Source organism: Gallus gallus, chromosome 18 (assembly GCF_016699485.2).
Source record: "Gallus gallus isolate bGalGal1 chromosome 18, bGalGal1.mat.broiler.GRCg7b, whole genome shotgun sequence".
NCBI classification, from domain to species: domain Eukaryota; kingdom Metazoa; phylum Chordata; class Aves; order Galliformes; family Phasianidae; genus Gallus; species Gallus gallus.
The window spans coordinates 4103051-4120850 of NC_052549.1; the positions used below are offsets into that span (position 1 = coordinate 4103051).

Here is a 17800-nt window from a genome sequence, read left to right on the forward strand (position 1 = left end):
ATGAGACAATCGGTTCGTGATTCAGTATCAAGATTTATTAGGACAATTCATGGTCATGCTCCATTTGAACACAAAGCACTGTAGCTTAATTAACTGAACATTATGATCCAGATATAATCCAGTTGAGACTGCTACATACAAACACGGTTGTCACCCTTTGTTTCTCTCCCTCTTCTTTACTTGCAGTGGATAAAGCAACACAGGGCTCTGTGGCTGAGGCAAACTTACTGGAAAAGGCAGAGCAAAATTACTTTACAATCCCTCGTAGCAGTCTCAGCATCAGGTACTGCACAACCCGAGGTACCACCTGCCACTGGATATGTTCAGGTCAGTAATACCTTAAGACAACTTCCACATTAAAGTTTTGCATTTCCAGTTACCCTCCCCCCCATCCCTTCAATGTACTCTTTTCAAAAGTCACCTGGAGACAGATTGTCTCAGCACAACATTCAACTGAGAAGTAAAGCTCTGTGGCTGCCACCACACTGAGAACTGCTCCCCACTGCAGAAAAGCAGTGGCAATGAGAATTATTAGTTAGGAAAAAAACATCCTAAGTGATGCTGTAGCTTTGGAAACTGTAGCTAAAACTACTCAGTGTCAGCAACAACAGACATGGCAAACGTAGACTTAACAGCCAGAATCAAGTCTCAGGCAAGTGTTCCACTATATGCAAAGCTGCAACAAGGCTGTCTAATCTATGTTAAAATCTCACTGAAAGAAGGTAGAGGGGCAGAGGCTAATTACAGTTAAAAGGTCATGAAAAAACCCAAACTGGCACATGAAAAAAAGTTCTAAAAATTTAAAATCAGTTTTACTCCAAGTCTTATAAAACAAAAGCTGGCAAAAAAAAAAAAGACAAGTATCAGACACCATCACTGGTTATAATACATACATTCCAACTCGCCACTAGAAGCTGCTCAGCTCAATGCCTCTGTCATCTTCAAAAGAAGACTGCAGGACGCATTGGCTACTGGATTTTTGCACTGCTATCTCAGTACATTACAACGCCAAGCAGAGGGAAGAAACGGGGGGTGGATTCAACTGAAAGAGTTTGGTTTTTTAACATACTGAGCCACGTGCTTCCTTCGCAGTGTCAGCACAGCAAGGAAGGCTGCAGACAGGCTCCCTGCAGGCACTGCCTGCTCCTGGGGTCACACAGTGGGGGCAGCGTGGCTCTTCAGGGCAGCAGGCAGGAGAGAACACGAGCAGCAATGCCCTGTTTTTCAAGCTGTGCAAACGATCCGGGGTACCTTTTCAGAATTGGGAGGCAGCTCTTTTGAAATTTAATGAAGATTTCATCAGAAAAGCAAACAAATTTGCTGTACCATTTCGTCCAGTATACGCACATAAAAAAATAAGCACACTATACAAACAATGGAAGCGATATAATTTAAACATGCCATCAAGCTATAAACCATATATACATAGAAACATATGCCTATACAAACAGAATGAGACCACTTGGTTCCAAGTTATTTCTTTCTAGGGAAGTTTTTGGAGGAAATCATGACAGAAAGAAAAGGTGAATGAATGGGTGAGCTGTTGCTTCCAGAAGCAGTCTGTTCAGACATTCTATGCAACACCACCATCTGGCCTTGGCATTTATGGAGATTTTGGCTGTGTGTGGGTCTTCCCATGGTTCTGGACTCCCTTCCTGTACAGAGGTAGATTTCTGTAGATGTCCTGATATTGCACCACGTAAGTGTAAGGTTTTTTTTTTTTACTGAAACAAGGAACAACTTACAAAGGCTAATTTACAGGAATAATCTCATTGTGTGCATTCAGGTAGCGCAGTAATCTCATTCATGTGCATTTGTAAAAATATCCCTCAAAGTGAAACATTCTATTTAGTTTAATTGGAGGTCCAACTAAGAGATCAATTCTATTAACAGCTTCACATTCAGCTCTCTCGTCACCAGGGTAACATACTTAAGTGTCTCTCCTCGAGCCTCTGTTCTGCCACTGCAAGCACCTGCACTGCCTTTACTGATGCCGTTATCACATCCACTATGTTCAAGTTAACTGCTGACTGCAAACAGACACAGGTTTGTGCAGTACTGGAAGTGATGCACAGAAGCAGCTGTACAACTAGGAAATTTGCAAGATGCATTCAAACACTTCCAGAAACAACTGAAAAAAAAAAAAGCCAATCTATATTCTCAGACTGGAAAACAATCTGAAACCTTGCTAGCTTAAAATAATAATAATAATAATCCATTTATCAAGAACAAATCTGATGCTGCTAGGATAATCTGAAGACGTTTGGCAACAGGTTGATGTTCAAGATTATGGCGGACAAAACAACTCTGCCCACTCCATGAAGCTGCAGAAATGTTTGCACACAGATACCACTTTAAGATGTTTGTTAAACAAAGCTTTTTGGCATACCTAAAAAATAAGGACACCAAAATTAATGATGCCAATGCATAACGACTTGACCTCACAAGCATTGCTAAGTAGTTTTCCAGGAGCACTCCATGCAGTTACAGAAGCCCATCATCATGGAGATGAATTAAAAGGAATAACGTGGTATTTTGTGTAGTGAAAGATGAGATAGAAGTGCTGTAAATCTGGCTCAGCAGATCTAATGAAGCTGTTGTGTGCACATGCTCACATAGTGGCACATTTGCACGTTTTGCTTCCATAAAGAACTGCAAGTAAACAGCATCATTCTTTCTAGCTGTGCGTTTATAAGAGAACTTAAGAGAAGTTCTCTTTCCAACCAATTTGCAAGTATTTTTACGTGAAGGATTGCATTACAACCATTTAACACTAATTTCTCATGTTCAGTTTATATGAAGCATCTTGTTCCTTACAAAAGGTTTTATCAGTAAAGAACAGTGACTCTAGTTTGCAACTGAAAAGCATTTGTTCAAATATGGACAGAAGGCATATATAAATTCCTTACATCTCTCCATATACGTACTGGTCTTGCTAATAAAATAACCCCACAACATGGACAAGTAAATCCCAAGTTACTAAATAACAGTTGGAATAATATAGTAATTCATTATGACTGTTCTCCCAAGAAGAAAATTGCAGACTTTGGAGTAGGAGAAGATGATCTCACTTTCCTGCAAAAACCCAATTTGTGAAGTAACAGGAACCCTCAATCTGGAGTATTTTAGAGATACACTCCCTGCACCTGGCAGAGAATGCTCATGTACCTTGCAAGATCATGTTTTCGAATGAAGAAATCCATTATACACAGGAGACAACAAGCAGTAAGAGCTTACAGACAATGGCAGGAACCCAGCAGGAACCAGGGCTTTTGGAGACTTCTGGTTTTGTTTTCAAAAAGCAATAGTTCTTCACAGCTAATGATCCACAATTTGGAAAGCATCTCATTCATACACTTGGCTAGTGCATAGCATCTGCGATTGCATAGAATGTTTCCAGTGCTCAATCTGTAACTAATCTAAGCAAATATTTTGGAAGTTTGATTTGTTACCATTTGATATCCAAGTTGCTTGCTGTTTGATTTACTGCACTGTATTTGGTGTGCAAAGTTTCCTGGACCTTCCTGGAATCCATGCCTTCCAGCCAGTCCTGGTACATCTTTTGTACATACACGTTGGCTTCTGGAAGTCTGACAGGTATTGCAGCATACACGTCCTCCATCTGGCTAAGCAGTGCTTTATCTGGTTTTCCATCTTCAGTTTGTGTCTGGCCTTTTCCATTTAGGCACCCTTATAAGAAAAGGAGTAAGGCACAATGGTGATGAAGATTTTATATGAAATTTGAATTTATTTTTTTTTCATACTGCTCTATAGAAAGTAGCTTGAATTTCTATATACTTCATGTGAATTCAAGACCAACACCTTGATGCAAGTGAAGTTACCACATCAGTCTTTCCCTGCCTTCTGTGGTTTTATGATCTTAATTAAGTTCCCTGTCTTTTCTTGCCCTTGACAACCACACTATTTCAGAGTATTCCCTCTGAAGTTTTAAATAATCACAGGAGAAGCCATGTTGTCATTTATTTATAGATCAGAAGAGAGCAAATAATGTTATGGTTAATTTTAGAAAATCCCATCAATTTCTCAGCCAATCCTGTACACGTATAATTGCTGTTCTGGTCCATTTACTAAGTATTAAGCATTTTAGGTTATTAAGAAGAGAATTAAGAAGGAATGAAATGAAGTGCCTGGCTGTCAGACAAACTTTCTTTCAGATGCCAGTTGTGTGTGCAATGACTTTGGATCCATTAGCATTCTTACCTCCTGGGCAGGCAAGGACTTCTACAAAATGGTATAAAAACTTTCCTTTCTTCAACTTCAGAACCATGTTTTGGATATTCCGAAAGCCATACGCTGCTGCAAAACGCAGCACTGTCTCACCATCCTTTTCAAGGGTAACTTCCTGGAAGTCTTTGTTCCTGTGAAGATACAAAGATTTTCAAAGCCCTGCATTACCAAACAGGTGATCCAGCTGTCAGCTCGTATTCAGATGCTTGAGAGAACAGAATAAGGATAACAAAAAATGCAAACTTCCAGTTTCTAAACTGAGTAAAACAGAAGTTGCAGTGGAATTTTCAGGACAATAGTAGTAGATAGAAACTTGTAAGAGCTAGTATGTTATTAACACAACAAAAGCTAACAGAAACTATTTTACAGCAGCAAATTTATGTATTTCTAATACATTAACCACCCATCAATGAAAGAGCAAGGTTAGCAGGAAGGGTTCACTGCAGTGTTAGCTATCCAATCCTAGGTAACAAGGATACAAGCTTGCTTACTTTAATGCTTTGTAGGTGATTTCTTTGACATCCATGCCAAAAAGCTCCTTTGCAGCATGTTTAAAGATGTGCTCCAGGTACCCATCAGATCTCTTCCCATCGTGCCTTACTACATCTCCCTCCTTTATTTCACCAAACCTTAAGAAACAATAAAGAGATCAACTCCAACATTACATTCCTTCATGTTGAGATAGTACTAAGTTTTCTTCCCTTCTCTTCGCCCCCAAAAAAGGGGTTTTAGAGAAATGACTGAGAACATATCTGAACACTATTGAGGTGCGTGGTAAAACTAGTTTCAGGAAGGAATGTTCCACTTCAGATTAATACAGTTTTACGTTTTTTATTGAATATGAGCAAAGGTTTTGTTACTTGTCATCAAAATAAGGAAGCAATCCACAACAAAGCTACTTACAAACTATCTACAGCTACTTCAGTCACATCTTTCATAGACACATTTTTCTGCTCCATTATTTGGACAATTTCACCTGTAGAAAAATGTAGGACATTTTATTTCAGTGCAAAGCAAAATGCACGTGCTGTGCTTCTGTTTAAGAGCTCTGTACCCCCATGTTCTTACAGCCACATTCTCCAGTTCCTAACGGTCAGTTACCTCCAATAACTGAGGAGTCTGACACTTCCAGCCCTGAAGGAAAGGGCCTTCAGCTTCCCCCAGACTTTGCATAACACTGCCTAGCCTTTCTGTGGAGTCAAGTCTGGCTAAAAAGGAGAATGCTAAAGCAGACTTGAAAGAAAAACCAAATCAACAACAACAACCAATCACAAAGCCTGTATAAACGCTATTCTAGCACCAGAGATTTAGGTTTGTCTTCACAAATAATAAAGGCTTCACCTGATGTTAGAACACAATCAACTTCTTGGGAGTTATACAAGGCAGTGTAGAAGTCCTCCCTCAAGGCTTCCAGTTTTTTGTCGTAACAAGGCGCCACAACCACATGGAAGATTTTTTCTGGAGACAAATTCTGCAGAAAAGAGAGCGTGTGTTAATTGCATGAAGAACAAAAGACAGCTTGAAGGATGACAAGCTAAAAATAACGTACAACTAATATTAGAAATCAATCCCCAGCAATAAGTTTGAGGGCTGCAGCACAGAGATTGAGTGGCTTGCCAGAAGTTGAAAGCGTCAGCAACAAGTCAGTCTTCTGTCTGAAACTTCCACTTATTCCTTCACACCACATAACATGCAGCTTTTGTAGCTTTTGACTGCATTAAAGATGAGTGCAAATTAAGATTTCTGTTTCAGAGTTCTATTTTCTAGCTCTGTCACTCATTCCCTTCCATATTCAAGTCCACTGACGTTTCTGCATGCAAAAATAGCAATACTCTTCTATATAACCTGAAATATGGGTAAGTGTACAATATGTAAAAAGAGCAGCAACCTCTTTTTTTTTCCCCAACATAAAAAATTGGAAAGATAAAAGGATTATTTTCTAGGACACAGTGCTTTACGCTGATCATGGACAACCCAGCAATTTCTACAGTGCTCTGCTCTACTCCCATTTCAACTGCTGTAGAACTACACAGGCAGCATTTTACAAGGATCTCTTTATCTACCCCAGATTTAATTTATCCATAATATCTAAATCCACATTCCAGTGGCAGCACAAGGATTACTGCCAGCTCGCACTGCAACACATTAAATAAGAGTCTTTGTACATTCTTTGTATCGTGGACCCTTGCACTGCAGTAGAGCAGCATTTATTCTCCAAGTGAAAGAAAATTCAGAAGATTCTATAGCACTTTAGAAAACACCAAGATCTACATTTCTGTATTAAACCATTTTAGCCCATCTTTTCAATAGTATAAAGGTAAAAACAAAGCAGAATTACTAACCTGCTGCCTGGCAAAGTAGCCCTTTACCAGAGAGCCCATGATCTGCTGTGGAGACTTCGCAGTGCAAATGTGGGGAGTCACAAGGTTGGTAAGAACCCTTTCTGCGTACCGGATCCAACCTAGAACAGCAGCAAGGCACGATTAGATAATTAGGTGACACATAAGCATGGCAAGGTGACATTAAAAGAATTTTACAACAGGGAGAACATTTCCACCGTGGAAATGAAGTCTGCATAGGCTGGAAGCCCCACTTTAGGGCCTACTGCAAACCTCAAGGCTCTGTTAGGAATGCTTTACAAATGGCTATCAATAATCCACTGTGGCATTAACTCAAGACCTAGGTGGTGCAATTCACAGTGGTTCCTATTAAATTTTTTCTAATGCATAGATTTAACAGAGCAGAAGGAACAAGATCCCAGCTAATGAAGAGTAAGTCGACTTCCTAGACTTCAGCTCTTGGATCAGCAGATACTCCAACAAGTGCACTCTGTTCAGCAGCTTAACTGTAACTCTCCATTTCCTGAGATTTAATATCCACACACCTAGTCTGCCTTGTCTAGAACAGAAGTCACATGAAAGCATGACCACAAGATGCACGTGGATTAAGCCTAGAAAAAAAAAAGCTTCTATTTTAAGACACACCTTCTTTAGAAACACCTCCCCCCCCCCCCCCTCACTAGTTAACTAAAGTCTCTTTGTACTCAGCATTCAGCCTTAGTTACTCAGCAGTCCCCATCCCCTCCACCAGGATGCTTCATCTCAGCTCTAATGGGTTATTTACATTCACACCCCTCCCACTCTCCAGAGCAGCCCTAATATTCCTCATTTTCCCAAACACAAACTGACAAATGAGCAGATTGAGATACCCAGGCTGTACGAGTCTTACATTGGCACCATAGCTCTTAGTGAGAAGGCCACAGCTCAGCATCTTTTACAGCAAGGACTTCGTGTGGGTGAAGAAAAGTTCTGAACGAACTATAAATCAGATCACTAAACTGTGCAGAAGCATTTAACCCAGCCTTCTAGGGAACGTTTTCTTGTTGTGTTAAGAAAGAGTCAGAACATTTCATGTTTGAAGGCTCAAAAGCAGAAACACATCAGCACTTACATAGAAGAAAAACTGCTCTGAAGGACATGCTGCCCAGGAAAGGTAACAGCAGCCACTTAAATTCTTAAGTTAAAATACTGCCAGATGTTTGTACCCACGTGCAAGTCAGAGCGCTGCCACAAAGGCCAATAACAGCACAGAGCTGGAACCCAAGTAGAATTCTGATATTGTAGTCATGACCGTAATGAAATCTCATTCAATCCCAAGGGACTTCAGGCAGGTATCGCCCCAAGCAATTCTTCAATTCTTTTCTCACAGCAGACAGAGCAGCATCCAGTAGTTCCAGCTGCACAGTGAGCGTCACTCTTTGTTTAACTGTACGAGCAGCCGTGGTGAATGAGGCACAGCAGGCATCTATCTGCACTCTGCACACACACCAGCTGCTCCATCTGCAGGGCTGGATTCCAGAGCCGCAGTGACAGGAAGCCTACGATACCCAGCTCTGCTATCAGCGTGCATCTGCCCCCATACGGGCACACACCCTTCCTGAGCTCATTCAGATCCTCAGCCACATGCTGGCTGCTGTTAGCATCAAAGAACCAAAAGAAACCCCTGCCAAGCACTGTGCAAATTCTTACAGATCCACTTCGGGACACGTTATTTCTAGTGGTTTATCACCAGGAAACCACACATAGACATACATTATAAATATTTATGCATCGGTATAAAGTTCAGAGAAATTAAGTTGAAAACATCCAATATAGTAAAACTCCATTCCTGTAGAAACAAATTAGTTTCGTTGGCTGGGACAACAGCATATGAATGCTCAACAGGTACAGTCTTCCTGCTTAGGCTGTAAGACTGCCCCATTAGCTAATTAGCAGAGGTTAGCGATGTATTAAAGCTGTCTGGTTCCCAGAGAGAGTGTTTCATGTTGCTAACCAGCATGGGTATTTGAGAACCAATTATTCCTGCAAACAGTCAGAAGAGCAGCCACACTTCAGCATTTTGAACAAGAAATTAAAACAAAGTAATATCTGACTTCATGAGAACAGCAGGAGGAGGTAAGAACAATTTGGGCAGAGATAATAAAATGCCCCTCCATCAGGTTCTGGGATTACCCCAGCTATGCTCTTTTGCTCAGGGTGTGTTTTACAGAACAGACCACTACTGCAGGGGGTGATACTGTAATGTGTGGAGTTATACCCGAAGATAAATATGAGGTAAGCAGTTACACTTGAATTCACATTGACCTGGATCTACAGAGCTATATAAAAACTATTCCTGTGACAAGCACACACTTCTGTGACAAAATTATGTGATGTGGGGACAGAGAGAGGAAGACAAGTGAGGAACAGCAAGTGCATGCAGCCAAATTCCTGGAACACAATAAAGCAGCTTACACTAAAGATGACCAACCAAAAATTCAATCCTGAAGGCCATGAAATGCCACGCACTTTTAGGATGCATCTACAGTGGTATTTCAGTTCAGTTTTTATGGAAATGGAAAGCCTCCATACCTCTACATCTATACTACAGCACACAGCTAACACCACAACTAGCACTAAAGACAAAGAGCAACTTCTGTACAACAGCTGAGGACAAGATAAGTGCTCCATTAACATTTTAGTCTATTTCCAGTGAGAGGAGGGCATCATTCTTAGCTCTGTTTCTAGATACATAAAATTGAAGTCATTCTAAAATTCTAAACCTGGCAATTTCTTTTAAATAAGCAACGTATTTGCAGGTTTTGCACTTCAAAGGCAAACCCTACAGCATGCCTGCTTCTAAAGATAAGAGGTAGCACTAAGATAACACTAACAGAAGAAAGTAGCTTTTCCCTCTTACATATATGCAGTTCCCAAAGCATGACCCAGATAGTTCTGCTAGAGGGAATACAGAATAAACAGAAGTACAAATATCAGTATTTAAACTTCAAATGACAAGAGCAGATACTGGAATCCATGGAACGCATACCAGAACTCACTCTCATAACTTTTTCTTCCTCAGGTACAAAATTCTCAGTAGAGGGCCACATCAAGTGGAAATTAATTTGTAAATATTAGACAGAACCATCTCAGTCATTGCATGTTACGTCCCTTGCTGAAGTGAAAAGTTCAGATCTATGCATGAGATAATGGAGGTTATGGTTTAATTGCATCAGTAGCCAAAAATCCTTAAAGACTCTTTTCAAAAGGAAACACCACGTTCAAGTTTGTGGTCTGGGCACACGAGCAACAGCCACCAACTCCTCCATCTTAATGACAGTTCTGATCAGCTTTTCCTAAGGCCTTACATGAAGCACTACAAACTTCAGTTCTGCACCTCAGCAGTATTATCCAGAACTTCCAATGTAATGTATGCTTCTATACAAGTCGTTAATAAATGGCACATATTGACACTCCTGCAGTACATCAGTAGTTCAGGTTCCTCACTATCAGAAACGACCACAGACTACCAGCAAGGATTTGGACTCCTCACCTTTTACAAAGGTGCAAAAGGAGACAACTGTTAGATGCAGATGATTTAGCATATACCTCATCCCACTTGATCACATTCATTCCTTGTTGGCATGGTTCACATTTAAGGCTGCAGTGGCTTCTTACATAGAGAAAAGCTTGTGATGCTCACTGGTAGCTCCCAACAGCCCATAAGAACAGGCTCATGGAGCACTGCACTAAGGATGGTCAGTAGCAATAACAAGTACTGCACACAGTGTTTGGTGCCTCTCACAGCAAAGCCAAAACTCTCCAATGTTCTTTAAGGCTCCCAAATGAAACCACCCTCATTCCTGGGCAGCCCTAATGAGACTGGGCCAAAGTGTGAGAAGGTTGGAAGAATCAGTTCTCACCAGGGCAAGCAGAGGCAAACATTGGTAAGGCATGCTCCTCCTGGTTCCTCCGTTGATACCGCTGCACAAATTCCCTCTGGCTCTCCAGGATACTGAAATCAGCAGCTATAGTGGTGTCAAATACATAATGCACCCCTAGGAAACGAAGTAAAGGAAGTAAAGAAAAGTGGATTACTAAAATGTTTTCCATCTGCCAGGTGTCCTTTCAAGTTCCAAGTCAATCCAAAAAACTCTGGAAGATCAATGGGCATACTGCCCACTCTCTACAGAATTTTCACAATCAGTAATGTCAAAAATAAAAGCTGTACACTGGAAAGATTATCTTCTATGTCATGAACCAAAAAGGGCCACCAACTTGCTAACATTGACCAGCAATATTTCAAATAACTGTGTGCTTCTTTATGAAAAGCTTCCCATTCAGCATATCTTTACTCTTTGTTCAGTTGAATGAGATCTCAGGACCACAGGGCTGTGTGCAGTGACTCCTAAGAGCGAGCATCCTTCACAAAATATGCTGAAGTGATTTATTATCCAAATATGTATAGCTGGCAAAGGTATATGAACACAACACCAACACTGACACCTTCCATCTGTTTAGCAATGCACTCCCTACACACCTACATTACATCGAGCACATCCCCACAGCAAGCCAGGCAACAGTAATTAATGCTAAGAAAAGTGAGGCCCACCAGAACTTAGCTTTCCTTCTGGATGTAGAGAATAATATACTGGGTACAGAAATGCATAGAAACAATGAAAAAAATAATTTAAAAAAAGTTTTAAATGCATTAAAAAACCCCCACACATTTTAGCTATACTTTTACTTAGTTTTTCAAATTAAACTTTGTGTACATAATATAAAGACAAAGGAAATACAGCTTCAACATAAAATAAGCAAATACAACAGTTGTTGTGAGTCTTTTCAAAATGTAGAAAAATACCCAGAACTGAGAATCTTCCAGCAGTTCACATCAAAGGACCAGAAGGCATTTAGGATAAGAATTCCCCTCTTCCTCAGTTAAAACAAGGGGGAAATCTTACCAAATCATGACCAAATCCTCCCTGATTTCTTGGTAGTGAAGACAGATGGATCTACAATGCCCTCCTGTTCTATGACCTTTACTGTCAGCACTGCAGTGCTTCAAATCTGCTCCTAAAACGACGTGTGTCATACTGGTATGCTGTCATTAATATCACAGAGTACGCATTTCAAACTCAACTCTGAACTACATTGTGCAATGGCACTTTATGACTGCACAACAAGCAGTTCTGCTGAGGAAGCAAAAGCCCCAAATAATCTTCCCTTTGCGCTCCATCACTGTAACAAACCCAAACTTACCGAGACTTTTGAGGAAACCACAGAGCCTCTTGGCTGCATCATTCACAGAGAGACTGAATTTAGCAGCAAAATAAGGCAATGACTGAGGGCATATAGACACTGCCAACACTTTGTGTTTTGAGGTATCACACTTCTGGTAAACAAAACAAAGCAAAAAGAAACAAATTAAGTGACCACATCAGGGTAAGGCTTCCCACTTTCCCTTCTTCCACTCTTGGAGTTATTCCTCATTGTTCTACTTGCACTCCTCGCCATGCTTCAGTGAGCCTCAGTGTTAAAGTCACCATAGCATCACAGAATCACAAGGTTGGAAAGGACCTACAAGATCAGCTAGTCCAACCATAAGCATTGATACGACAAATGGTGTTTCTTGAGGGCAGCACAGGACGCACTTCTGATCCTGTCAGGGCTCATCTCTAACCATCTATAGGTGATGCTGCTATATGACTCACGGAAATCCACCTGTCCTAGGACTGTTCTGTGGTTGGTGCCCTAATGGCATGAGGAAATTCAAGAGAGATTCAGCACCTATGAAGTCCTGATTCCTAGCAGAAGCTCCTATTGTCAAATAAGACAAAAAAGCAACATGTTTTATATATAAAAATAAAGGCATTCCTGTTTCCAGAGCACAGGCATTTGAAGTTACAAATTTAAACCAGCAAATTACAGATCTGATTTGTTAAGGCTCTGTGTCACTGCAGAAGCTGAGGGAAGCTGAAGTCAGGACCCTTAAACCAGAATTTGTGAAAGAAAGAACACTCTTAGAATACCACAGGTGGGGTGCATTGTAAAGCTCTGATGACAGAACTTCAGAGATGAATCTCAGCGTTTAGCTGGGACGTTGTCCACACCAGTGGAACATTTGAAAGAGAAACCAGAACTATGCTACAAACAAATCTTAATCTAAACAGGTTAGAGACCATAGTTTGAACTTTGACATCCTAAATGCTGTATAATGGCTGCACAAGTACAGCTCGTTACCCTCTGGAAGGCACCTCCCTTGCTCACCACCCTTGTCAGGACCTGTGAAATTCTGATCAAGGTACCCATGTGATTCCAAAGCGTGAATTTCAGGCTCATTTAAGTGAACCCTATGTGACCCATAAGTTTTTTTTAAACGCCCTTTTCTTCTCTTTCATGCACAATAATATGTTGTACTGAGTGTTAAACTAGTTCTAACAAAACTTAATCACTATTATTTACAACACTTACATGCAGATAAAGAAAACAACAGCATCCATGCTGATAGTTTTTCATTACAAAGTAAGGACATGGAAGACTAGAGAGGAACTGAAATAATTGAACCTGTATCAAGATCTAGATATCTGAGCACCAAACATATCAACCAGGTCACAGGGAACACAGACCTTAGCAGGAAACAGCAGCAGAACACATCTACCTGTTTCACTAAGAATTTTTAGCAGCAATTTCTGCAGGTAGCTTGAGCAGATATTGAAAACAATTCTACTTCCAAACATTAGGCTCAGTAACTTTATATTATGTCAGTGCATTGGCACAAGAAACTTCTCAGTAAAACAGCCCCAGTAAACCAAGGTGTGAATATTCACAATGAAGCTCAGACTAATTCATTATTAGAGTAACGATGAAATTATCTTTTCCAGAAGTCTTACTATTGCACATACAGTAACTTTCCTTCAGCATTTAGGGTCAGTGCTGTAACTCTGCTTCTCAAGTGCAAAAGTATTTTAAGCACATTTTCTGTTCATCTTGCATTACATTTTCACTTCCCCTTTGGGCAAAGTATATCCTGACAAATCTTCACATTATCTGCCCTGGGAAATTAAGTTGCTTAGTCATGCTGCAATCTCCTCCTCCTCACAGAAAGCAGTGTATTATTGTTAGTGCCACTTTACCTTATTAAGGTTGAGAATGCGAAAGAACTCCTTCTGATTCTGTTGGAAAACTCTGGCTCCTTCTTCTGATGTCATGCAATTGTCACACGCTAGGCAGTCGCTAAGGAGTATTTTAGCATTAGCCAATGTAAAAAACTCATTTTTCTGGAAGAAAAATACAAACGAACAAATATTTAATAACGATCAAATAATTCTCAGCATCTCCACAGTGACCCACTTGAAGCACAAAGATGCCGATTTGTTTAAAGCCAGACAACCCACAGCACTTGTATAGTACCCACGATTGTAGAGAAACAATCACAATAACTTCATCAGTTCTTCTGCTATTATTACAGTGAAACTGCAAAACATTTAAGTGTGAACACACAGATCTGAGTTCAGCCCTGAAGTCTATGATCCAGTAACTCGATTTGCATTGGATTTCAGCACTCAGTCCCCACCCATTTACCAAGTAACTGAGAAAACTTATTTCAACTATTAAGCCTTTAATCACCAGCTAATAAGAAGGCTGAGGCTTTTAACCACTAGGTACAGCAAACAGAATGCGGTCCTACAGCTGACCATTTAGTGTAAGATCAAGAGCACTGTATTTCTGGCTAAAACACCACATGTGGGGAAAAGGAATATTTAGATAGAAGTGTGACATGACCACAGTACTTGCAAAAAGACCAAATTCCGTCAATTCAGAACCTATCGCCAGGGAAACAGTTACTTATGGAAGAACAGCATAGGATACTTAAGAAACATTTATGCACCTGAACTGGCAACATCCCAATTTTCTCCTTCCAACCTCTACCCCCACTGCAATGATCTGAGGTAAGAGTTTGACATGCAAACAAGGAACAAAACCCTTGGCTTTGTTTTGTGTTTACAGACCATCTTTTTTTAAATACTCCCCGATTTTCAGGAGATGCACAAAGGGTCAGAACTGATTCGCATTACATGAGAACGTGGGAAGTTCTCCATTTGGAACTTCTCTCCTTTGGGGCAATACATGGGGAACGCATCGCTGTTTTCAGAAGGTCCATTACCTCCTCGAAGTCATCGTTAGAACTCAGCACATCCACCGAGGTACTCTGTGCATCGTCATTTTTCTGTTTTTTACTGCATTCCTGGAACAGAACGTAAAATACATTACACAAAATACGATCACTGCTGAATAACAACCTGCTGGCAGAATTATTCTGACAGTTCCAAACTCGTCTGGCTCACAATACAGGCTCTGACGGGTGCTATAGGAGCATTACAGGTAACGCTTTGTTTCCCTACAACGAAAACAATCGCTCAGAAACCCACTTGCTCCACTTTTCCCGTTCAGCGTTACGGGTTTCACCCCGAGGCGGCGGCGCCGCAGCACCCGGGAAGGAGCGCAGACATCGCCCCGCCACCGCTCGGAGGGCGCCCCCGGAGCCGCATCCCCACGGCCGGGCACGGCACGGCACGGCACGGCACGGCACGGCTCCCCGCTGCTTGCGGGCCCGCTGACCTTGGAGCCGAACGGCCCAACGGATTCGCCCCGCCGCGGGACGCCTCGCTCACCTTTTTGGTGCAGTTCTCGCACTTCATTTGCGGTCCCTCCGGGGCGGCTCTCGCACGGCCTGACCGCCGGGGCTGCGGGACAGGAGCAGTCAGAGCCGCGCACCGCCCGCCCCGTCCCGTCCCGGTCCGGCCCCGCGCCCTTTGTTGCCGTTCCCCTGCCCTCCTCCCGCGGCCGGGGAGGGCCGCTCTCCCTCCCGCAGCCAATGCGGCCCCCGGGGCGGGGTGGCCCCGCCGCGCCCCTCACGTGCTCCGCGGGGCACCGCGGATCCGTCCCGCTGCGGGAGGGCACCGCGCTCCGCCCGCCTCGCGGCCCCGGCTCCACCGCGGCGACGGGAGAGCGGACGGGGCCGGGAGCCGCAGAACGGGGCACCGTACCTGGCCGCAAAGCCTCGCGTTCCCGCCGGGGCGCGGAGCCGTCTCAGCGCCGCGTCGCCGACAGCCTCCCGCCCGCCGCCTCCCCGCCCCCCCGCGCGGCGGGGCTCATTGTGGACCTGAGCCTCGTCACGTAGCCGCCGCCGCCGCGCGCGCCCCCGCCGTGGGGCGGGCACGGAACGGAGGGCCCCGGCGCGCGCCCGCCTCACCGCGCCGCCGCGCACAGAGCGCGCTGAGGGAGCGGGGGGTGCCGGGCTGCGCTTCAGCTTCAGAACCGCGTCCGTCCGTCCGTCCGTCGGGTACGGGTTCGCGTTCCGACGTTGCTTTTCCTCAGCTTCGCTTGAGCTGCAGCTTCCCTCTGCAGCGCTGGGCAAACCGCTCCCTGTCAGAGGCAGCGGCTTCGAACCACACAATTACGGTGATGAGCACAAACGGCACCGCTGTAGGGAAACTAGAGACACTGTGCGCCTTGAGAGCCCTGGACGTGACTGCCCAGGCACCGTCTCAGCGCAGCTGTCTGTAAAAGACATCACCATGCCTTCCCGCTTCGAATTCGCTCATCAACACAGGGTGTTAAAGCATCCAGCCGTTCTAGAGCAATCCCTGTCAGTTTAAGGCTTCGAGCTTCCTGCAGAGCCGCTGGAATGCAGCACGAACCCCTCCTGTTCCTTCGGACAGCTGCTGTCCTACGGCGCGGTGTGTGGGGGCACGGCAGCAAAGCGAGCAGCGCAGCGACGGCACCGGTTTGCAATCAGCAACGCCCTGAGATCCGCACTTGAGGTCACAGCTGGAATCCTTCTGTTCCACGCTGACAGTTACGCTTAATTATCCCACACTGATGCAGTGATTCTTCAACAGACCTGACAGCATGGGATAGTTCCACAGTTCTGCGCAGCTCCTATTTAGTTGTTGTGTTACTTTCCCTCATAGTTCTTTATGATTAGAACACAAAGCAGTTAACAACATCAGCATTTTTGTGGAAATACTGAAAAACCCAAAATCATGTTGAGCATTCCTCTGCCTGCGGAATAAATGGACGCAATTAACTTCAACTTGAGAATCCGAGCAATAAAAAACCAGCAACAACTCATGCAAACCAGGCAGCAAGCAAAGAATCCATGTTTCACTGCACGGTATAAGATTATACTTGTGTCGTTAGGAGCTAATTAGGTTGCCAAGGGGTAATTTCTGCTTTCTATCCGCTATTTATTCCATTTTCCCATAGGCAGCAGATGAGCAGTGCTGCAGCCTGCCCTGGACAGCAGCGCTCAGTCGGCTGCAAGGCTACATCCAAAGGAACCCACCGTGGCAAAGCTTTTCCGTGCCAAAGGGAGGCAGTGCTTGAAAGCATCACTTGCTCTTTTGGCCTCTCTCCTTGTGGTTGAAACTTGTTGCTGTATTTGACATTTACACCTGCACCAATAGCAACGACGATGGAGAAAAAAATAGTGTTTCTCTATGAAAACAGTACGTTACAACCAACTTCAGCAGACTTTAAAGGTTATGCATCAGCACTGCAAGGCATCGCAGGCTGGGAGCGCCTCAAGGCAGTGGCAGCATCTGCTGCTCAACAGCTGTCAGAATTAGGCAAAAGAAAACTACAGGTAATCAATTACATATCTCTGGATGGGTCTTCTAACAAATTACCTCCCTCAAAGTACTGCAGTAAAGTTCCTGGATGACTGCACAAAAAAATGTCATAAGAATCATTCATCAACAGCAGTAACTTGCAAAGACCCGTGCCATATTCCAGTCTGAATTAATGCTTGAGCATATGTGTGGTGTTTCCCATATTTAAATAATTTCTAACTTAACCAGCTCCTATCGGGTTATCCTACGACTGGATAAACATACAGTTGCTAATATTTTGTCAGGTAGTAACACAGGAATAAATCAGACCCTCGTGGTTTTGCTGTATGGTATATATTGACTGGAGGGGACAGGTGAATTTCTTATTTACTACCCTCTACCCCAGCGAAAATAAATCTTTTGTATATTACCTCTAAAAGCAGCCTAACATTCAGTTTCCAGAGACCACTGCTTATAGAATTTGTTAATAGAACCTTGAGAAAGTCAGCTGCTTGTTTGGGCTGAGGACACCACCGGCTTATTATTCATCCAAATCCAGCAGCTGGTATCTCGTGACTCCCAAGCACGCCAATTCAAGCTTGCAGTTCCTTGCAGTCC

The 17800-nt window shown here is 43.2% G+C and overlaps 1 protein-coding gene across 2 annotated transcripts; it reads right to left on the reverse strand.

Annotated features, from left to right (window-relative positions):
- Nucleotides 1–13: 13 nt before the first annotated feature.
- On the reverse strand, nt 14–15701 carry NARF (nuclear prelamin A recognition factor). 2 transcript variants are annotated; one of them, XM_004946090.5, is made up of 12 exons: nt 15617–15701; nt 15242–15313; nt 14734–14814; nt 13703–13846; nt 11829–11961; nt 10490–10624; nt 6591–6709; nt 5590–5719; nt 5152–5224; nt 4740–4877; nt 4222–4379; nt 14–3690 (listed from the first exon to the last, which is right to left on the reverse strand). In XM_004946090.5, exons 2-12 carry the CDS (start codon nt 15266–15268, stop codon nt 3449–3451), a joined length of 1380 nt encoding a protein of 459 aa, XP_004946147.1. In that variant the 5' UTR covers nt 15269–15313; nt 15617–15701; the 3' UTR covers nt 14–3448. The 2 variants fall into 2 exon arrangements, with proteins under 2 accessions (XP_004946147.1, XP_415606.3); XM_415606.8 differs by lacking the exon at nt 15617–15701 and having other exon boundaries at nt 15242–15354.
- Nucleotides 15702–17800: the final 2099 nt, after the last annotated feature.